Below are 24,053 nucleotides of genomic sequence, written 5' to 3'. Positions count from 1 at the left end.
ATAATTCCAAATTCTTGCAAGATCAAAATCTATTAATCTTGCAGCATATCTATGTCTGGTTCATGTTCTCCTTTATCAGCTTAGCTTCTTTGCTAGTATTTATCACACTGTCTAGTTTTATGGGGGTTAAGGCAGGACACGTGTGCATGGATTAATTCAATGCCAGAGCTACTTCAAGCTCTGTTCATAATTTCATTATTATTTTAATCTGGATCTCTGAATAGACATAGCATGTGATTTTTGTATACTGAAAATTATTACTTAATGAAAGAGTCAAGGATGCTTTATAGAAAAAGAGAACACGTTTTATACAACAAAAGAAACTTTGATATCTAAAAAACCAGCCTGTCATCTCTGAGTGGGCTTATGAAAGGGCTGTGCTATAGAACCATGTCGATCAATCACTAAAGCACCAATGCCCCTATTACTGAAAAACTGTTTTCCTAATAAAATTATATATTGAAGTCATGTTATGTTTAAAGTTTTCCTTCAGCATAAACTCTCTACTATAAAAATATATTTTAAAATGTTTGCAATGTTTATTTCTAAATGTATTTATCAACCTTAGTGAGAATACAACTTGTTTCTTTTATTATTTTACAGAGAAAAAAAGCTGTTAATATCTTAATAGCTATCAATATTTAAATATTGTTAAGAGTGATATTTCTAAGAGTGATCTTAATGAATTTTTTAAAAACTAGGACCAAATATTTTTTAAGTATTAGCTAAAAATACAATATCTATCATGAATATTATACCTAGTAAGTCCTATATTCTCTACACAATATATCTAGAATACAATTAACAAATATAAGTGTTATCACAGTTGACAGATTAATATTTGCCAAATAACTGATGATTGCATAGGATAAGATTTCACAATTACTTTTAAACTCTTTCCAATCATGGGAATGCTTAATTGGGTGTGATATACATGAATCAACTCATTTCCCAAACAACAAACACTTGTCAAGCCTGGAACTCACGAATCATAAAAATCTAATTCTGACACTATATTGATACCTCTCTTTTCAAACAGTAACAAAATACTTGGAGGCATAAATGCTTAATTCCATCATGTAAAGGGTTTTATGCTAGTATCGGTAATTTCTTATGACTGTTGCACTAATTCTCCACAATTGGTGTTTCCTTAGACACAGAAAAGGACTGTGATGCTTCAATTATACTTCCAGATTTTGAACACGCACTAAACATCTTTTTTAGACTCAGTGGCTAGCGGCACTTCTCTGTGATTCTCTGGGTGATATTTCTGGTATCCTCAGTGTTATTTCTTGTCTTGAGAGACGTAGTCTATTAAAAAAACACCCAGTAAAAAAAGTTCTCTGTTCTTAATGATGTCACATGTACTTTCGCTTAGGATTGGGATATCCGTGTGCACTTTGCACATATATATTTACAGTTGATATTTATCTGAATTTCAGTATTTCCCTAAAATTCTCCCAAATTAATGAAGGCATTACAGTTAAGTCACTATCCAATTGGGCATGTCAGGCATACAGATTCTTTAACACAGAATTAGGAAACGCATTGTAATTGCAGCATTCACAGCCCACTCTACGAAAAGATATAAATGTGCACTGCTAGAGCTGTTACTCCACTGGTCTTGTTGCAAAAGCAGAAGGACACTGTCCCCCAGTAGATCAAGGCATTTGGTGCCTTCCAAACAGGAACTACAAGGAGATAGGCATTCCTATAAGTAGACTTTCTAACTTTATTTTTTTTTAGTCCTCACTGGTGTCAGAGAAGAAATACTCAGGCTCATATGCAGAAATCAACATAAAATATTTTTTTAAACTCCTTAAAAATAGAACCCTGAGCCACACAGAAAACAATTATTCATTTTTCATGTTCTCTGTGATTTATGACATCCAGGCACTAAAAGCATATCTTCCATGTGAGCTGCCTAAGAGAAAAATTATACATGATCTAAGATGTTTGGCACTGTAATCTGTATGACAGTAACAGTGCTATAAAGAATTCATGTATGGGAAGACCCTTCACAGCAATTCAAGCACTAAAAACTGTATTAGCAAGTAGGACTTAAAATTAATATACTTTTTTTTTAGTGAGTATAGAAATATTTATATTAAGATAACATGATCTTCACTTAGTGACAGAGGTGTAATAACAATAGATAACACAAACTTTCCTCAGTAGCCAGGGCAGAGCTGTAGAAATTTATTATTATAGTTTTTCTTCTAACAAATCTATTCAAATCATCTGTGTATCACAAATGCATGTTAGGAACAAATTAGCTTAGCTTCAATATTCACTGATGCATTTTATTGCATTCTGACTAAAGCTGTACCTTGCAGACTTCTAAACTTACCCTTTAATCTACTACATGCAAAATTACATTATAAATAATAAAATATATATGACAGTGGGAAGTTATTAAATTTACTTCTGAATTATATAGCTGCTTAGCCTCAAGTATGAAGTAGTGATAATTACCTCCGAGCTGTAATTAATTGGGCAAATAAATTGTTAAATTTTAGATGCTAATAAATAGGAGAAAGAAGCTAAAAAAACAGCAACTGTCTGCAATATTTTGACTAAGAAATTCTGTATGAGATAAAATTACAGTAAACACATTTATAAAACATCAACTAAACAGAGACTATGAGACAACAGTAAAATATATTCTCATAGAATGGTTAGAATTCACTGCTATCTAAAGCATCATCAACTTCAATATTTCAAAAATTATTATTAATGCAGAAATTACATATGAGGAAGTACATTCAAAGATATATTTTTCTAACATACTTTCAGCCCAAGTACAGATCACAGTTGAGAAGAAAGAAAAAAGAACCATCCATTAGCCATAGAGAAGCTTGTGTACATACAAAATAAGTGAAGTGATGAGGAAGGGAAAAGAAGACAAGAATGGAAAATTAAAGAGGACACTTACTGGGGAAAACCACATCACTTTCAGAATCCAAATTGTCAAAGAAAAATTCACAACTAGGATGATAAGCAGGAGGAGAACAAACAGGTAGAGACAACGCTTTCTCCAGCCATAAATTCCGATTTTGTAGATATATTCATTCTTTGGCCTCTCTAGGCTTGTGCCTGGTGTCGTTGTCATGTATTGTTCACGTACCATCTGCTATGTAAAGGAAAAAAAGAAAAGGAACTGCTTAGTTGCTTAATTTACATGACAATATTTATATAAAACTCCAAGGAAAACATGAATATGTAATTTTAATAGCTAGGAACCAGAAATTCTTATGAAGTTTTACCTGGAAAGCATTTTCAGCATGCCCTGTTCAACTTACATCTTAGTTTTTGATACACGCAAAGTGATGTTTCAATACATGAACTGCATTAACTGCTGCTTTCAGGAGGCTTAAATTTATTTCATCCTATAAAGAATGGCAAAACATTCTGTCTCATTTGTCATAATATTCTAATTCCCCCATATAAAATATTTCATGGGATCATATCATAATCTACAGCTCACAAGTATGTATCAGTTGAAATCCCAATATTTATTAGGCTTCAGAATATGTATGTAAAGAAATGAAATTATTCTTTATGATGTAAAGGAAATAATTATTTCTCAATTAACCAGCTATTCATATTTAAAGATACATCAACATTAAAAACATTGCCTACTGGGTTTAAACAACTTCACCTTATACTATAGTTCTTAAAGAAGCATTGTTTGAATTTAAAGGAATCTTACAAGGTTGCACTTCCTTAAAACATGAGAATATTCCCTAACTTCCACTTTTACAGCACAGAGATCACCAACAATTCAAAGCATTCATTAAAACTTACCATCTTGGCCAAAAGAATAAAAATTCAGCAGCTGAAGCTGCTTATGAAGAACAACAGCAGGCAATATCTTTCTCATTTGCAATGAGATAAAGCAAAAAACCCCAAACCCAGTCATGGATGTCAGAAACAAAATAGGTATTGTAAATTCAAGCCCTTCCAATGAGCCAGGTATGTCCACAGGCATCTTACATCCAAACCTGGTCCACTTTCATATAATATAACGCTCCCAAATGAGAGTGCCTTCAGAAAGGTTTCACACAAGGTCTACTCTCAATTCTGAATTTCCTCCTGTCAATGAGATCACCACGCTCTGGTCACACAGCTTTCAAAACATGATCAAATTACATCCTTGCCTCGCCTCTGTTCAAGTTTCCTGCAGAGCCATCCTGTGTCTGTAACACGGTTGTGGCTCTCAGTTCTAACCCTCATCTTTAGACAGATGTCATCTTTCGTTCCTGTAGCTTCCTAGCAAGACAGAGAATGCCATATCAGTTTACAACTGAACAGAAATCCATGCATTAGCCCTTTTATATATGCAGTAGTCATCTTATTTCTGCACTTCCACCAAAAAAAAAATTAATTTCTTGTTTATTTATATTCAAAAATTAGACCAAATAATTGGCAGTCCATAATGGAACTTTGCTTACAGACATTATGATATAATAATTATTTTTTTCTGCTATCAGTCTCAGTTGCTCATAGACTATGTATATAAATATTTTCATTGCTGAAAATAGTATAACAATTTATTAATTGGCTTAATATCAATGTAAAACATTTATAAGATTTACAAGATGTTACTTAATATTCCCCACATGAACTGTGTTTGTTTAAAAATATCAGATTTTATATTTTAGTTCTGTGTATTACTCAAGCACATACTACTGACTACAGAATGCTGTTTAAATTTAAGTTGATACTATTTTTTTTTCTGTTTTCTAGTTATTGTATAGTAAACCATATTACTCACACAGACGTTGCCCCTTATCTGGACTCTCTGTTACCGTGCAGTGCCACGTGATATTGGGACATTTATACATACAACAGGTTCCATAAGATGCTTAGACAAACCTTTACCCTTACTTCCACACAGATTTCTTCTCAACACATAACTTAGAGAACAGGAAGAGGTAACTCTTATCTGGTAACAACCAGAGACAAACTCTGAGAAATAAGCTGTGCAGCTCTTGCCCATGACTAGTACAACCATGTCCTGGTTCTGGCAAGGACATGGTTAATATTTGCAGTAGCCAGGAGGGGCATGGCTGGGACGCTGAGGTTATCCTATACAACCTCGTGCCACGTGCAGGGGTGGTGGGGGAGAAGGGTTCCCTTCTGGTCCTGCTGGTCAAGGGTGAGCAGTCAGGGTGTTGCAAGTTTGTGTGGTGAGACCCGCAAGTGAATTTGTCTGCATCCCTTCTATGCCCCCTTCACAAGGTAGACTGCTCTGCCTGTTCCTTGTGTTGCTGTTCCCTACACCTGCAAGGTAAATTTTGCAGTAGAGACCATTTACCAAAGAGTTAATTAATTGTCACATCTTCATGTTCTTATGCAGCCTCATTACAGTGGTCTCTGAGGTTGGATTCATCTCACGACGTTATGAACAACGATATGAACAATTTAGCCCTGAATATCTGAGCCAGTCAACCTGGACTCCTTCTATGGTTAATGGAGATAGGTCTTCCCGCTGAGAATTATTAATCTGACTTATGTTAGATGTGAATTTTAGACGTCCATCAAAAGAGAAAGAGAGCCTAGGATGACTTTCTCATATGTGTATGCTGGTATGTTGCAGACATTTCAACCAGAATGATTTCCAAAAGCATGTAATTTAACAAGATAGGATTTTTCTGATTCCTGTTCTCTGTTCCATTTTCACTCTGTTGTAAAATGTTTATTTTGTGAGCTGAGGGTTTTATACATAATTTATTATGTACTGCTGTTTAATGAGGTGAGGTCAAAATCCATTATGCATTTCAGCAAAAAAGCCTGTGAGTTTTGTGATTGTTTTCAGCCCTTCAGAAATTCCAGAGGGGACATTTCCCAGCACAGCATTGTTCCCTGCATGAATTATTTTTTCCTGACAGAAAAGAGTTCTGTTGTTTCTGAGCATTACTAATACTTCTAAAAATTGCTTTGGTCATAGTAAATAGGCAATGCTGGCCTAGACAACTGAATGCTTTGAGAAGGATTAAGTTTTTCTCCCTAATATAATATTTCATGGTCTTTAAGAGAATTCGTGTCCTACTAATTTGTAATTACAGCAGAAATCCTTTCAGAACTGATACTGTTGGACTGTTTCTTTGGGGAGAATCGACTTCCCATATTACTGACTTGTATATTACTGACAAACTGAAATAATATAGGAAAATAATCTCAGACCTGTCTGGAGAAGTCAAGAGAAAAATCTTCTTACAAGTCTGCGATGTTTCAGAAAGATGGGCTGAAAGGAAAGCCTTAGATAGGCAGACCTCATAGTTGTATTGTGAAGTCTGTCAAGATTCAAGATGGACTCATAGAGGAAGAACAACAGGTATTTAGTACTACGACAAGAAATGGATTTGTAAGTGGAATAACCATGAAACTAGTTGTGTAGGAACACTCTAAACAGGCACCAAGAAGGAAGGGGTGACTTAGACACTTGGATCTACACAAGTTAGTCTGAGAAGCAAGAAACCTGCAGAATGCACAATGACTTTGGTAAATGTTATCTTTGTATTATTTTACAAGAAAGGAGCACACAGTGACTAAGAGTAAAAAATACTGGCAACCTATAGTGCCGATAAAATGGCAAGTGAGTTTCAGAATGAAAATTCTTACATCTTTCAAATGGGCCGTGAAAACGTCTTATTTGCATCAGGTCAGCAGTACCACAATAAACAAGCTAGTACAAATAAACTACCTAATTGGAAGTGGAATTTCTTAGTGTTCCCATTCAAGGGCTAACACAATCAGCACGTTCCTTAAGGATTTTTGTAGATTTGGCCAAAATTCACCAGATCAAGCTCTATCACAATAGTTTGTTATTTAGAAGTATTTTCTAAATGTCATCATCTATTTAACTGGAATCCATTTAAATTCAATTACTTCTTACCTCTTGGCTGATTTAAACCAGATATTGAATGCTAACTAGCTGCCAAAAGACTTTACACAGATTTTAAATGATAGATAAAACTCATGAACAAGCAGTAACATTGCAGATTTTTGACCTTGTGAGATTTCCCATATGTTTAGACATTGTATGTGTTGCATGTAAGGCATGAAATTCATGCCTGCAGTAATACACATGAGCTGCCCATAAGAGACCTGTATGTACCTAACCCCCAACATCTTCACACTTATAATTGTCCTCTAAAAATATATAACCATGACAGAACATTTCCCTAGCTCTAGTGCACCTTTTTCCGCGCAAGACTTAGAAACTGGTCTCTGTCATTTGAGTGATTCTGAGGTCCAGGTGATTTTTATATTAATATTGGTTAATGAAAGACATTGAAAAACTGTCTATCACTAATGTTACTGTTGGACTGTAACATTAATGTAACATTAACCTGACTGAGGTTAGTTCGGGCATCAAGTTCAAAAAGCTATTCTGACAGGTCTGAAATATTCACTTAAGATATCTATGGTTTTAAAAAGCAATTTGAAAACTTATCCTTTAGCCTGCTTAGGAAAGCAAGCCTGAGTAAAAGCATGTCATTTTTACTATTTTTATGAATGACTTACGTGTAGGAAATACTGAAGATGGAATACTAATTCAATTAAAATAAGCAATCTCAGTATATTTCAACTGTAAAAATATGTTTTTATTGTTTTTGTTCATAAATGGATGTTATTTTCATGTAAATGAAATTCCCCTTTATACACAGTTCAGAACTGTTACTCAAGTGCTTTGTCATGTTGTCATAAAGCAACTGATAATAACATACAATAAGAAAGCATAATTTAAATACAGAACTACTTAGTTGATTAATACTAATAACCAGCTGTAATTCCATTAATAATTATGTAATTATTAGCATTTTATATTTTCAGCAAAGAGACAAAAAGCTTAGCATTCAATAAAATCCCTTCAAATCAGAGTTCAGAAGAACTGGTGAGGTTTCACGATGAAATTTGTACCACTGGTGCTCGTACTAAGCGTGTTCGTCTTCATGAACAGTCATCAGCACATCTGCTCTTCCCTCTTGTTCTGGTTTTGGCCAGGACAAGGTTAATTTTTTGTGGCAGCTGGAAGGAGACATGGTGGAAGGGCTGTGTACAGGACCCTGATGTTTTTCTATACCCCAGCAGGTCATTGCCAGGGTGGGGGAGAAGGGACTCTGGCTTCTGAGGAAAAGGACATTCCTTTCGGACATTCCTTTCAGTGGAAGAAAAAATGTTTGGGAAGAACTGATTGATTTTTTTTATTATTGCAGGATTTCTGTGCAAATCATTTCTTTGTGCTATATCTTCTCTTGTTAATATTGTTGCTGTTACTGTTTGTTTTCTTATCTCATTGTTGTTTCCAGCAAACTCTTCTTATCTCAACCCATGATCCTTGCCTTTTATGCCGCCAATTGGAGGGGAGGGGGAGCAAGTGGAGGCTTGGTTTTAATAGGAATACTGAATTGGAGAACACCATTCCTAAACCATGACACCTCCTTACATGAAGTATATTCATTCATATGCAAGAAAATTCACAGTATGCATGGGCACAAAAGAGGTGGCAGTGCTAAACAAAAAACAGTACAGCGAAAAGACCATTTCAACCTCTTAAACTAAATTATTGTGCCATTGTATACAAACTGCAAACTGAAACTAAACAACCTGTCAGCTGAGGCAAAAGAACTACTTTTATGACCTGCATACAGTATCTTCATGAAATATTATGTTCAGTTTTTGTGTATGTTGTATTGGGCTAGATGGGTATTGTTATAGTATGAACATCAGAAGTACACAAAGACTTCACACTTCAGTGCATTCAGGCACGCACACTTTTGTCTTTGTGAACACAGAAGCAGTCCAATGATTAACCAACAGAAAAGAGGTGCTGTTGAAGTATTTTCCTGAAAGATGAAAGACAATTGAGGCAATCCTGTTCTTCAGAGAAAAAGATGAGAAACCTTTGGAATCCATATGGAAAAAGCTTTCAGGACAAAATCAGAGAGGGAGGAAAAAATCCAACTCTCATGATTAGGTGAAAATTTTGTACTTACTTTCAGCCCTTCCAATCATATTGTTATTAATCTTGCCCAACCTTGCTTTGTTGAAATTTATGTGTTATTTAGCATATTACAGTTTGAATTGTAAACTAGTGTCATCAGCTGAAACCAGCATAATTTGTGGAAACATGCAGCATAATTTATGGAAACCAGCAAAGAAATTCATATGGCCTAGCTAACTGTTTGCATACCCTGCACTGCACATTTGCATAATAACTATGACATGGTCACAATCAACAGCTTTGCACATTTTAAGCAGAGTTGAAAGGCAGTCACTAACAGCACAAGATTACATAAATATTAATGACATAATTATTAATATTATATAAATATATGCCATATTGCTATTAGAACATATTAATATTAACTTTAATATAATCTTTGTCTAACATGTCTACTCTTGAATCTCATTTACAGCAATTTTTTTAAAACCTTGTTCTCTATCTTTCAATTTGATTAATTTTCCTCCTTTAAAAATTCTGAAAACATGAATCAGATAAGAAAAAAAATCATGTTATTCCCACCAGAATTAGAAGACCACACAAAAATATTTCAGAGACTTTTTTGTAAATGATTTTAATTTTTTATATTATGAGCATTTGAAGAAGTAGCTAATTTGTGGTATGAGACATCTCCTGTCTTTTATGTAAAATGTCTGAAATTGTTTAATTTTAAAAAAAATAAGTGAACCTTCTCTCCCTGAAATTCAGTCACTATTACAGCTAAGTGACCTTGAGTACCCTAATATGAAAGGAAAATTAAAATCTCACTACTATTACTTTTCTGGGTTTTTAAACATATAAGTCACTCTGTCTTAGTAGACAAACAAAAACACAAAGAATAACTGATGTAGAAATGATTGAATGATAATGCAGGTGAGGCTACTGCTTAAACCCTGTGGAGCTCTCATTACTACTACAGATTTTAGAAATAATCCTTTAAGAGGAGAGAAAAGAGCGCTCTGTACAGTCATTGTTTTCACTTAACAATTAAAGACTGAGACCCATTAATGGTGTCAAGATCATGTAAGTGTTTCCTTACTTACTGTGCTTTGTATGATAAACTTTCATAGTTTCAGTGTGTAAAACAGTCTTGTCCTGTTGAATGTCGTTCAGTGTTTTCCAACAGGGTTTATTACCACAAAGACATTTTAAAACGTCAAACCTGCAACAGGTAACTAATCTCATCTTACTAGAACAGTTTTTATTCTCCAACCCCTTTGAGAAGAAGATATCTCATGGGCCTTGAGTGGAGAATAAAAATGTGATAGTGAACAATTTGCTTTAACGAACCTAATTGTGAAATAAATTTTGCCCTCTAAAGTCCAATACACTTTTCCCCCATCGTAGCTGCTCTTCAACATGATTTATTTTTTCCTTGAAGGACTGCAAGTACACCAGACACATAATGTACTGCCATGAGTATCAGAACAGAAATTGTTGTAGTCTTCCAGTTGTGAGGTTTCTCTCTCTGAAACACAAGCCAGAGTAGATTCATGCCCCTAGATCCCTCTTTTTCTTTAATTGTGCATTTAAGGAAGTGTTTACAACTAAGCTAGGTATGAACTTTAACTCCCTGTGTTTGTATAAGCAAGTCTTTAAACAACGAGCCTGAGATCTGAGCACCTGTCAGGTACCTGATCAGGTAGCACCTGTCTTGAGACAGGTGGAAGAAAGAAAAACATTAATGTGCAAGGAATACTGAGAGCCATCTTGTTCTTATGGAAAGGTTAGGAAAATCACCCTTCTTTGTCTCCTCATAGTTTAATAAAAATCCTGTCTTTATGAAAAATAAGAACCGTATGCATTTAGTCTTCTGCATAAAGGGCTTTCTCACTAAGAAAGACAAAATAAAAATTAAACACACAGGGATATCTTGAGGATTTAATAAATTTCCGAACTCTAATTTATAACATGATAGTTCGAAATAATTATAAAATTACCGAACAGAGCATCCTCTCTTATTCTGATCATTTCAACCTTCCAGGTGTCAAAGGGCTTTCCTTCAAGTGAGAGTGGAAGGTTTCCCTTGGGGTTGTCATTCCTTGCAAGTAATAAAGGTTTACAAAGCAATCCATGTATAATCTGACACTTCAAGGAGAGAAATGAAGAGAAGGTGGCTGTCAAATTTACAGAACTTTCGCTATAATCTACCACATGTAGTTTTTGTTCACTAGCATTTTAGTTCTTTCATTCAGTGACAGATAAATTATTTTCTTATTCAGAAGAGATGTGCACATTACATTGTATGCAGATAAAGCCTTTCCATTCTGTCCTTGTTATAGTTAATTACTGCAAAAGTCTGGCATTGAATTCTGAAGGTCATTAGCAAGTAACTTGGTGACCAAAATTCTGAATAAAGCATCGAATTATAGAATTTTGTAAAATTTCATATACACAAAATCTAGTACCAAACAAGGATGCAATGGCTACAGACTACACTATATAAATTGTGTTTTCTTATGTGATCTATCCCAGACATCCAATCTTTTATTATAACTAATTATTAATAAATTTAATTAAGTCAGGAAAGACAAAAGTCAGTTGAAATCAGAAGTTATACATCACAATTAAACCCACATATATACTCAGACCAAGACTTAGTAACATCTTGTTGTGTATCCACCAACCCAAGGAAGTCAATAATACTTGAGGAAATTACTAAGACTATAAAATCCCTCTGTGGAGAACAAGAATGCCATGTGTTATACAATTTCAAATCTTCTTCTTACAAAAAATTTATTGCTTTTCTAAAATGGAATAATTCCTCATTTGAAATACGCTTATTAAAAACTCCAAATGGTAAATTATTTGAAATTTAAAGCAAAGATAAAGCATATTGTGCTCTTTAGAGATATATTTCTGTTTTGGATTAGAAATTTCAGGACTGGCAAATGAAGACACTTAATGAAATTCAAATATTTACTCTTGATACCATATTTTTACACCCCAAGCTGTTGTGCCTGCAAAAGCAATACATCCAGACCTGCTAGAAAGTGCTGGACAGAAAATGACGTGTGAGTTGGCTGTTCATTTCCAGAACTGCTCTACAGAAGTATTCTTGTATTCTCAGTTGTACATTAAACTCTCTACTGTCCTCCAGAGAAAAACCTCTTTCACTTAGATTTACAATATCATTGGCAAGTCCAGGAAATTACAGCACTTGAGAGACAGCTACAGAAAATACATGGTTTTAGGACCATTGCCTTTGTTCTTTAAGAAAAACTGTTTTTCACGTTGCATTACAATGAACTATGGAAATGTCCACAGCACCTTTAAAAGTTCTAAGCGTATCAGAAATTATTCTGTTCAATGGCTGTAACTTAAAACATTTTTCCCCAATTGCTTGCAACCATCTGATAGTCTCTCTTTGCTTACTCTACATTTTATTTATTCATAAGTGACTCTTCCTTTACAATCCCTTTATAACCATTTCTAAACACAATAAAGGTTATATTTTGGCTTAAACTGACATTATTGCTTTTTTGTTTATTCAAAATATGAAGATAGGGATAATCTGCCTGGGGGTATTCTCTGACAATGACAAAATTCTTCCTGTCTGCATATAAAAATTAATAGGAATTGCATAGTATTTGAAGATTTATTTGTGTTTCTCATCACTATGCTACTCTGTACTCAAGCTCTTGGATGAAAGGACAGTGGGGTATATTGTGGTAGTAAAGCTAAAATCAAGTAGTCAGCAATACCTAAATATATCGGAACTTCTTTGGGCTGAAAATTAAGATGAAGCCATGTCTGGTGCTATCTTGCTTCTTTTACCAGAAAGGCACATGAAGAACTTTTTGCCTTCTGAATATGAATGAGTAACATCTGGTCCTGATGACAGAAAAATCACTATTATCAATTTTATTGATTTCTCCCAAAATATCTTATAATAAATTTTTTTTTCTCATTTGGGACATTTCTTCAGAGCCATCCTCCAGAATGAAAAGGTATATAAAGAAATTTCCCACATCTCCTCAGTAGGAAACATTGAAGCTAAATTCTTTAGGATTTTCTTTTTGATATCTCTGTTCAGGGACTCAAAATATAAATCTTCAGTGTATATCCAGTACTCAAATGTATAGTATTAATATTCAAAAACAAATACAAGTCAATTAAAAAAATCCCTAACCCACAAAGGAACTGAATGAATACTTCTGACTGCATGAACACACCTCCAAATACTCTTGTAAAGTATCAGGTTACATACATGCAGCATCAATCAGCAAAAATATTATTCACAGTATTTAATAATTTTTAACATCAATGATAAATGATTGTTTGAATTTATCCAACTCTGCACATCTTTTGTTGAGGAGGATATTCACGTCTACCTCCTCTGGCCCTTTTGCTAAAATCCATGGAAAAAAAATAAAATCACTATCAAGACAGTGATTCACGTATGTCTAGGTACATACACAGTCATTCAGGAAGTACCACAAAGCACAGTTTCTGTCTCTATGGCCTAAATACTAACTTAACACCTACCAAAGTTGACATGTGATACCTCAGAGTGTCCCAACACAGGAATTCTTAGATGTTACAAAAAAACCACAAGACATGAGGGACTGGTCCTCACTACCTTTGACCATGAAGCAGGTCACACATGGTGCTTGAACATATAGGACAACTTTTATGAACACAGTAATAATATTCTGAAACAAATTCAGAATTTGTGTTGGGAGGTAACTGTTTCATCTGGGAGGAGCACTGAGAAAGAGCAAACTCAAAGCCCAGTTTATGCCTATCACTTAAATCAGCAGCAAAAATGAAACTGAAGTTAGTAGCAAAGGACAGAGGGAATAAAAAGAGACTAGGGTACAGGACCTGTGTGTTTGCTTTTGCTTTCAATTGTGTCTAAAAATCCTTTAAAAGCAGCAAAGAAACAGTGAGATCCTAATTAACAATTTGTACTATAACCAGAAGTAGTGATGAGGCCTAGTTGTGTACAGGTTTGTATGTTTGGTCAAGTATCCACATCAATGCAGTCACCTCATTACTTCTGCTCTTTCCACGTGCTTTATAAAAATTTCCTGAGCTAAATATAACACACCTCAGTACTAGCTAGCTGCAGTTGTGTATTCTGACCTAGTAGATATTATTCACATGCCAAGAGAATGTACCACGAGAGAGTTTTCCTCTAATGAAGGCAGTATCTCACAAGACACTTTCACTAAACTTGAAAAAAACTTAATTACCTTGAAAACCTCAATGCCTTTATACTATCATACTCAAATTTGACTGCAAATTCAAAAAAGATAGCAAGGGGAGTGGGATGGGCAGCAACTTTTGCAGTGAACAACAGTAAGTTGAATTCTGTCAGTTTAATTTAAAAAAATAAAAAAAAGAAAATTCAACCAGAATATCAATATAAATATCAACAGACAGCAACCATTTGTAAAGTAATATTTTACATAGCTTTCACAAACAGATTACATTTTAATTTTTTTTTTCTTGCAAGTGTGAAACATTTGATAAATAGGAACACTTATTTAGCATACTACTTATTTGGAAATAACATCTAAGAACTCCCCTTAAGTCATCACATGTGAACTTTTATTAGGTCAGCAGTACTACTCTTAGTCTAGGTGATTAAACAGAATTCTAGATACTTTAGAGTGGTTTTCATGTCTCTGGGTGTCTTGGACGTTAAGAGAAGTATATTTGAGTATCTGACAAAATGGATACATCCCATGCTCTTTGAATTGCCATTTAAATTGTTCTAAATTAGGTTTCTTTGCTCTGTTATTGTTACTGTACGACTTTGATGCTCTCAATTACTTTTGATTCCTCCTTTATCAGCAGTGTACAGCATCATAAGAAAAGAAAGAACCACTAAGTTTTACTTTCACACTTTAACACTGAAGTTAAACTTTGCAGACAGGATCTGGTAGCTAGTAAATTTGAGTTGCAGCAAAAATTAAGAAAATCTTAAGCGTCATTAAATGCAAATAAGAGTTGTTTTGTGGTCTTCGATTTTCTTTCACTGGAGACAGCACCGGAAATCTCAAAACACTTGTAGGCATACATTTTTAAAAATTTTTGTTGTCATTTGTCATGATTTTTCTGGTTATTTATCACACTTAGAAGTGTGACACAGCAACCAGAACTGCAAAGATAACTTGGAAAGGAATGGGAAAGCAATCTTTGTTGGAAAATAATCTTTGTCTTTGAAAACACATCAAAGGACTTGAAATTCCAAATAAATGTGAAGAAAATTAAAACGGTCCCTCTGATGGAGGCAAATTATGAAAGAATCTCTGCTGTCATAATCTTGTATGTATGTTTACCAGACAAAAAATAAATTTAGATGATTTTTAAAAAAGTAATTGCATATTTTTCTGTTTAAAAAAACTTCTAAAATTATTTTTATTTTCTATGTGTGTGATAGAAGAGCCTTCCTGTCATACACAATGATTACCAGCAGCAAGGCAAAAATGTATCTTAGAGAAATAGTGTTTCTAAAGTAAGTTGTTTTTTGAGAGAGCTTTTAGCAAAAGCTCTTTGACCCTATCCTCAATGTTGTTTGCACGAAAAGTATTTCATGTCATCCAAGCTGGGAAGAGGTGAGAGCAAAAGCAAATAGCTCCATTTAAGTCCATAAAGACATACACATTGGCATAACTTTTCCCTCTTTTTCTTTGTCTTGCGGCTGCTTTTATGAAAGTGCTACTTCCAGGTAGACTGCTGTTACCTTTTGAGAAGTATACTTCCAGTTTATTTGGTAGACTTCAGGACAATTACAAAATAACTCCCTTTTGTGGAGCTTTCCTGTGTTGGTTGTGGACTGTGAAAAGCAGCTTATTTAGCCTTGAAAACTGATTTCACATGGTAAATGGTGATATACTTAACAGAATACTGCTATTCTGCGCAGATGCTTTTTTTTTTTAAAATCAACATAAAAATACATGAAAGAAGGAGCAGAACTATATATAGAGGCTAGAGATGAAAATTAATCCTCAAGCCTTCCCTCCCTAATTCAAGTGATTCACCACATACATACTTTTAAAAATACGATAGAATAATTTGACCTTGTATCTGGAAAGCAACAACTGTTTTGACAGGTCACATGTAGCTAAACTAAAGATTCAAAACACACTTTTCTGTAGCAGGGGAAGCAAAATGCTTTTCTACGTATACTGTGTCTCTTTACATACTTTAAACCTCTGCCCTTTTCTGATGAATTTTAAATGTCAATGACTACAAAATGATGTGTTCCTGTTGCTTTGCAGTCCTGGTCATAACAACTTTATTACTCACTTTTACTTACACAGGGGAAAACCCAATTATTTAAAATATGTACTAGACACATAAGGACATAATTTAAAGACTTGTACTGCAGAGGCCTTTTTTGGTGATGTTGACTCCAACTGTTTAGGCAGCAACCATCTCTAAGTTTCTTTCTAAGCAACTGTGACAAAGCAATAATGCAATGTAAGAAACACAGGAAATGAAGAACATGGAGAAGTGTACAAATACTGGTTTTGATCAGTATACCAGTTCTTGGATTAAAACCTAGAAGAAAGACACAGCTGATCTTTCAGTTAGCTGTAAAAACTATCAACAAAACCCAAAATACCTGTCAAGTATGTAGGCATTCCAAGATAAACTAAAAGGAAAATCTCTTATTTGACATAACATATATACTCCTTGTATTTCAAAATAGAATTTTCCATACAAAATATTTAATTCAAAATGGAAATTAACAGGTATTACTAAAATCCTTAACTTTAGTTGAAAGCTGATTTACTGATGTAAACCAAATAGTATAATCTGAAATGCAGGATTTATTTTTCTTCATTTTAAAGATTCCAATTTGAGTAACTGGAAAACAATTCCTATTTGGATCAAATAACAAGCACATTACCTTCTCCAGAAAGTATGTCTGAAGTTTCTAAAGTTATTCTTTAGGCATACATAAGAAAAGACATTCATAGAGCACAAATATAACTTGTCTTTAGGAACTTCAGTTAGACATTGTTTGTTCCTCAGATTTGGACAGTAGTGCTTGATCCATCAAACAGTTTTTGTAGCCTCAGATATTATCAGAGAACCAAGAGCTGCAAATCAGACTTTCCTAAACTCAAATTCTGGAAAAATATGAAAGTTTCTAATGGCAAAATAAAGATAAATGACACTATATCTTAGCGCCTACAGGTTCACCTAGTCTGGGTTTGCAGTGATTTGGACTGTTCTCTACCAACTGGGTAACTAAACTCTGCCTAGGACAGATTGTGATTCCCTACTTGGCAATGAAGAACAATGTCACACACATTTCTGGAACGTAATCACTTTTTAGAAAATATTTAGCTCAACATAAGGACAACTGAGAAATTTTTGTCAGCCTCTGTACATAAGCAGAGTGCCCTCAAAGCTTTGGAATCTATTATTTCAATTTAACGAAAACGCTGGATAAATTCAGCTGAAATTTAAAATCACCCACCACAAGGTGGAGATATCTTTTGATAAGGGAAAATTGTATTCAAAATGTTTTTATTTTTTTTTAACTGTGAGTTAAGAAAATATGAGATCAAATATCTAAAAAGTCTCTACATTTTAATTACAGTAAAATACTGTGAGTAGACACTTAAGGACAAGAGAAAAAGGTTAAGTAGTGAAATGAAACATGAGATATAGAAGTGGAGACTGTAAAATATGGGGAGAAAGAGGAAGTACCTAGGGATGGCAAAGAAAGTTAAAAAAAAAAAAAAGAAAAAGCTACCAAAAGACGGAATCTTTTGATAATGTAAAGGAATAGAGATTAATTTTGCTTTCTACTGCCTTTGTTTTCCTTATTTTGCATTCTAGCAATTTATACACTTTGCTTACTAAACAACCCTAAATCAACGCTTATTTCTACATAACTTTTTGAATGCTAGCTTTGAATTTTTTCTTGAGTTAAAACCATTCATTACTAGGTGCCTCAGGATTTCTGATACAGGAAGACAGTCATATTAATGTTCTGAATTTAAATAGTATTTTAGATGTTTTCAATATGACTAATGGGATACAGCTTTTTCTTCCATAAATGTGACTAAAATCAGTTAAAACAAATCACCAAGTGTGAATCACAATACTATCAGTTCAACAGATGTTTAATTAAAAGCAAAGTTAATAAAATAAGAACATATATTTTAAAAGCAAGTACTCTCACATATTGTGAAAGTTGTTACTAAGAGAATTTCCACAAAACATTCAATTCAGAAAGAATGGAGGATACTTGAATAAATACAGTGGTTTTATCAAATATAGCTTAGAAATGCTTTTTTCTCTGTTATGACAATACATTAATAGTCTCATACAACTTTGTCAATATAAAAATTGCATTTCTGTTTTTGGAAGTATTATCTTCACACATGCATTGAACATAATTATTAAATGACTCATGAAATCATTCAAAATAGAATAAACTATTTTGTAATGCAGTTCCATGTTAAAGCAAGATAACAGTTTTCAGCAGACATCATCAGTATTTTTATTAAGTAGGAAATACCTACCACAACAGAATGAAACTAGAAGTAGAATTTTACAGGGAAAAAATGTGTTGGGGCTAGAAAAAGTATCTTTTCTTATACTAACAATAGGGCTGAAAATTAGGCAAGTTTTTTGGTGCACAGGCTACAACAGGTCTGTTTGAGCATTTGAGACTAGAAAAACAGCCTGAAAAGTAGCATGGGCAGCACAGGACTACCAGGTTTTATCTAGGTCTTGCTGCCCAACCTACAAAAGGTTTGGCTCCACACCTCCAAAAAATTCTATGCCATACCCATCCATACTACATAAAACTTGGCTCTGGGTACCCTCTGGGTAAACCTGGACCACTTCAGCCCTCAAATACAACTTTTTACAGCACCAGAATATATGCCAGAAGTCTTGGGGTGTACTGCGAAGGCACAACGTGTATCAGGACACTGTCACATGAATGTGGAGGGAACAAACCTGACACTGCCTGCCTCAATCATGCTGTTTTTTGTGATTGTTCACCATGCTCACTTTCTTGTTTTGCACTCAGGCCAAACTCAAATCAGCTTCTTCTTCCTGCACATAACTGAAATCTGTCTTATCATTTTATTATCCCTACTGTGAAAACTTTCACTCAGGCAATCAATAACAGCAACCTTTTCTGCCAGGCATACAAATACCCTCCCATGGCTTTTCAGCTCAAAGGGAATGCTGATATTAAAGTAATACTGTTAGTTTTTTAGCTTCAAGTTCTGAATCCATCTATTTCCTTCCTTGTATTTCCAAGTCAAATATTACAGTTAATTCTCATTAATTTACAGCAACTTTACGTGGCTTAAGAGTACTGCTAGCTACCAATCTCACATATTTATTAAATTGTGATGCCCTCTTCCATGAACTCTGAAACATTTCAGATTGGACCAGCTAGTAAGACAGCCAGATGACTAAACAAAACAAGTAGATAATTAATAATAACAATAAAGTGAATAGTCAGGAAAATGTAAACAAATACTGAGAATCCTAGAAAAAACTGGGCTGCAATGGACCTCTGGCTATTCCAGTTCAAAGCTGGACTGGAAGAGGCCTTTGGAAGGAGTTTCTTATCTCCAGTGTTGCTAATGTAGCCTGGTCTGTGGTTAGGGCTCATTACATGTGTGCTTTACTGACTCAGCTTCATTCCAGGGCATTTATTTTTTAAGAAACTCCTCCATCTTATTTTGCTTTCAGCAGTCTGGAGTCACCAGAACATGTTTCTTATTTAACTATTACTGCCTCTCACTTAAAATCCTTTTCCTCAAAACTGAGGAAATTGGGTGCAGTGGAACTTAGCAGTCATGTCTACTTCCATCAGGAGTCTGCATGCTTCTCACAGAAAGGTCTAACAGCTTGGAAATTGAAGGTAGGACCCATGTGAAACTTCAACGTGAAACAGGCTGTCATACTCTACACGGACAGCCTTTTCTGAAAGCCACTAGTATCCACAACTAATAAGGCAAGGATGCAAAAAGTTTGTATAAAATTTAGTATCTGGCACCTGGAATACTGGGAAAGGTAAGATGAAGCAAGGGTACTAAAACTTCTGTTACTCAGAGCACTGACAGCACAGCAAATAAAAAAGGAGGAACTGAAGAGTTTTAACAGTCATTACTACAAGATGATTCCATCTCTACATGCCTTTATTAAAAATACGTATATATGTGATTCTTACAGGCAACCTTCAGGATATACATATCCATAAACAAAAACAAACATATACCTTATTGAAAAGCATGTGTTTTATGGCTGCCACCAGCATTATCCAACACTTCAGTACACACCACACTCCATTTAAAAAAGAAAATATTTATGTATTTTAGTTTATATTTCTCTTCACAGTCTTATACAGACTTCATCCACCACAGAAAGATAACCAACCACGGCATGAAATGCAGCAGCTGTTTAACAGCTTTTGGCAGATCCACAGAAAGATTTAATGAGAAGACTGGCCCAGGTAGCCAAAGCTAAGATGAATTAAATAGTGAGAATACTATTACCCGAGCTGAAAATTTGACCAGGATATTGACTTAACCTGTTATCCAAACTGCCATGATGTTTTTAGCCTGGTTTAATAAACAAAAAAGTGACCAAACCCTATGTCAATGTCTAAATCATCTGTCTCCCATTCATTTTCCCTACCTCCTTCAATAGCTTTTGAGTTTCTTGGCCAATTTCAACAAAATTCAACTGAGAAGCAGATGCCTCAAATACTACATTCCTGCAATTTTTCTAAAATGAGATAACAGAGAAAATACATCTTTACATATTTTATGTCTTTATGCCCTGTTTATGTCTTTACTGAGAGACTGCAACGGGCATGAGGATCTTATAAAATACTAGAAAACTCATGTGAGAAAAAGACCTTGTAAATGTCCTGTTACCAAAAAACTTCAGTCACTGCTCGTTAAACATGTAGGACAATCTAAGACAATCAACTCTGAGAAATAAGTCCACAGGAAATGCAGCTTACTTAATTCCAAGTCATGAAAATAATTAAAAACAGTAAGAGGTTAGGACCTGGGATTTGTATTTCATGTACAAGGCATTACTTTCTACAGGAAGGAAAAAAAATCTCATGAGGCTATTCAAGCAAGAAGATCTTTGTACACATAACTTCATGTGCCTTATGATTATGAAAAAACTCAAAACATAACATGCTTTAAACCACTGAGTTTTCAACCCAGAAAGATCTGCATGCTGTTAACAAAAGCATAAAGGTCTGGAAAAGAAATCTTAAGTGGCTCCCTCTAATGCTGGGCCTAATATAGATCCTTTTTTTAAATTTAACCCCATGCAGTTGTTCTTATCCTTTGGTGGTATTCTAGGACCATTTTTTCTTCATTACATAATAAAGAGGAGGGGTGTATCTAATAGAACATTTGTTTAGAAGATCAATAGAAATTCATCTCTGCCAAAGCGGCATCATTTGTGACTGTATCATGAACAAAACTTCCAAAATCTTAACTGATGGCAAACTTCCAGAACTTTATGGTACAAAGTTTCTATAGTTCACTCAAATGGATTACTCATTTGGAAGTGGCTGTGCAGGTCAAAATTCATCTCTCCAAACAAAGACAACATCAGACATCAGCCACACTTACCTAGGCCCCCGCCACAGAAAATGGAGATAGACAGACACTTGTAGGACATGATTCACCTGCTCCTCAAGTAGGAGGAGATTTAAGACAGATACAGTAAAAACACCCATATCTTGGTAAAAGGAGCCTAGTTGACTGGTGCTGACGCACTAAAATCACATTCCTACACTTTGGCAATATCCTGTTTTAGGAACTTATGTGCTCATTCAGATTCATGATTAAGTATGCAGTGCAAGCACCTGTTGATGGTGAGACACCAAGTATCATCCACTAAATCATTTGATAATAAATCTGTAATCCACAGATACCTAGTTGGTAATTTTCTTTCAGTCAGTGAAATTATCCAAGAGAAAATGTATTTAAATTCACAGAGATTACAAACTTGAAAAAGGCATTCTGTAGACACATAATTATGTGCCCTATATTAATACAAGTATGCTTCACAGAAGTTAGAAATAATTTTGGTAACAGTTCCTCAGGTGGGAGGCTTTTATCACATAATCAAGCCAAAAAAGAAGTGTTCAGCAGAACCATGGACCCATTCTTGACTAAATCTGACTTTTGGTATGTGATAAATAAACAGAGAAATCTATAGTTACCAGAGGTTTACTACTGCAAATCACATATTGATGTAAGTTCAGTAACATGATACTGTAAAAGATCTTAAAGTTACTAAACTTAAAATTTCTAATTTAGCTCCTTAATATTGCAGAAGTGCAGGTTTAAACTATGTAACTTAATGCTACATTTAATTGTAAAACCAAGTATAAATAAACTATCTGAATCTAAAATAATAATTGTAGTTAAAAATAAAAACATAATTTAGGCCCTAAAACAAATTACATAACCACCAAAATGATCCTTAAATAAGGACAAAATCAGTCTGAAATGTTACACAGAAACGTAGACAGGGAAGAAGCTCAATACAACCATGCAACAAGTAAAGAACAAACAAAAAGAACTCACTAACTTTGTTAACATGCTAATGTTTTAATACAGATTTAAAAATAAGTTTTAAAAATTGTTACTTACCTTGGAGATTTGAAACAATGTGGGCTTGTGAATAAACTACAACCGGTCTCTTTCCAAGAGAGAATTGTCTAACTTTTCCACTACTTTCAGATCTGGAGTGGAAGATATTTTAGGTCTGGCCAAATATCACTGGAAGAAAATTCGTTCACATGTTTGGCTATGTTTTGCATTCCATCCTGTTGCTCTGGCACACAGACACAGCTAATTATAATCTGTGACATAAGCGGTTAATTCTACTGCTAAAACGGCTGTGTACTGACACCAGAAATGAACTGCCTCACTGTAAGACATAACCAATCCATAACGTGCACTGAAATTGCTCAACCTGTCCCATAACGCCAACCTCTTTACCAAAATCTGAGAATGTGAGCACTCCATAGAACCTGCACATAGAAACCACTATCAGAGCTGGCTGCTATCAGCACACAATGCAACATTAGAAACAAAAAAAGACTTCTGCTTTCTTTTCTGAATCTGTATGTAACATCAAAATTGAATTTTAAGAGTCCATTTTCTGAAAACTTTTCATTTTAATGCTAACATTATTCTAGCTATAATATATACTGGCTGGCATATAAAAAGTCTCTTTAAAAAAGGAAATATAGATATTGTAATATACCTATAATAGCACATATAAATTTTATACAAGAACCATACTAACAATTACCAGTCTCTCCAAGAAGTTAAGGCTATCTTGGTATCTAAAACACAGATACATATATATGCATAGACACACATAAATACTAGAAGCTATATATATATATACATAAAAGTTGCATGTATTACACACTTTCAGATTTCAGACATTTCAGAAGTTATAAGACATCCTTTTTTTTTTTTTTTTTTTTTCCAGTACCATCAAAGCTTTGAGCTCTCAAATGCAGAAAAAGAATTCCAGCCTGGCATGGTACATTAGGCTGCCTACACAAACATTGACCAGCAGACTTCTTGTTCAACCTCAGATATGTTAGAATCTGTGCCGGTTGCTTTCCACAATTTAAAAAGCATTAAAACACACATTTGTAAGATTTACAGAATAAAAGGTTTGTGCTGTGTGAGGCATTGCAGTCACCCACGTTTCATCCCCCAAAGCACTGTTTCCGTTTTCTGAGCCATGTGCTCATACTGTCATCATGCTTTAGAAGATGAAGCTCCTATCACACATTTAACAGCTGCAGATCATAAATTTAGGACTGACAGAAATCCTACTGATTGCAGGCTTACAAGATACTTTTTCCCCTTCATGAGTTCTGTGGTGATAAATCCTTTATCAGACTCTGTTTACATATACAAATGGTGTTCTTTTCTCTGCAAAGAAATCAATTCACCGGAATCTGCCAAAAATGACAAATATTTCCAATAAAAATATTTATCAGTATTTTTAAAACAGATTTTGTATTTAATCTCAAGGT

General features: G+C 34.4%; 1 protein-coding gene across 6 annotated transcripts in view; it reads right to left on the bottom strand.

Moving 5' to 3' along the window:
- The window catches only part of SGCG (sarcoglycan gamma), a 107,838-nt gene that overhangs the window by 50,820 nt on the left and 32,965 nt on the right, over positions 1–24,053 (bottom strand). For 2 of the 6 annotated variants that reach the window (XM_066175873.1, XM_066175872.1), the window contains 2 exons: positions 22,642–22,770; positions 2,936–3,133 (listed from right to left, as the gene is read on the bottom strand). In XM_066175873.1, coding sequence (XP_066031970.1) covers positions 2,936–3,130 — 195 coding nt within the window. In that variant the 5' untranslated portion in view covers positions 3,131–3,133; positions 22,642–22,770. The remainder of the gene's footprint in view (positions 1–2,935; positions 3,134–22,641; positions 22,771–24,053) is intronic. The other 4 variants (XM_066175874.1, XM_066175871.1, XM_066175875.1 and 1 more) reach the window with 3 other exon arrangements.

The sequence above is a fragment of the Chamaea fasciata genome, unplaced genomic scaffold (genome assembly GCF_029207755.1).
Source record: "Chamaea fasciata isolate MVZ Bird 193981 ecotype frontalis unplaced genomic scaffold, bChaFas1.0.hap1 SCAF_2, whole genome shotgun sequence".
NCBI lineage: Eukaryota > Metazoa > Chordata > Aves > Passeriformes > Sylviidae > Chamaea > Chamaea fasciata.
Note: the sequence above shows the minus strand (reverse complement) of the source record. Positions and strands in the feature narration are given on the sequence as shown.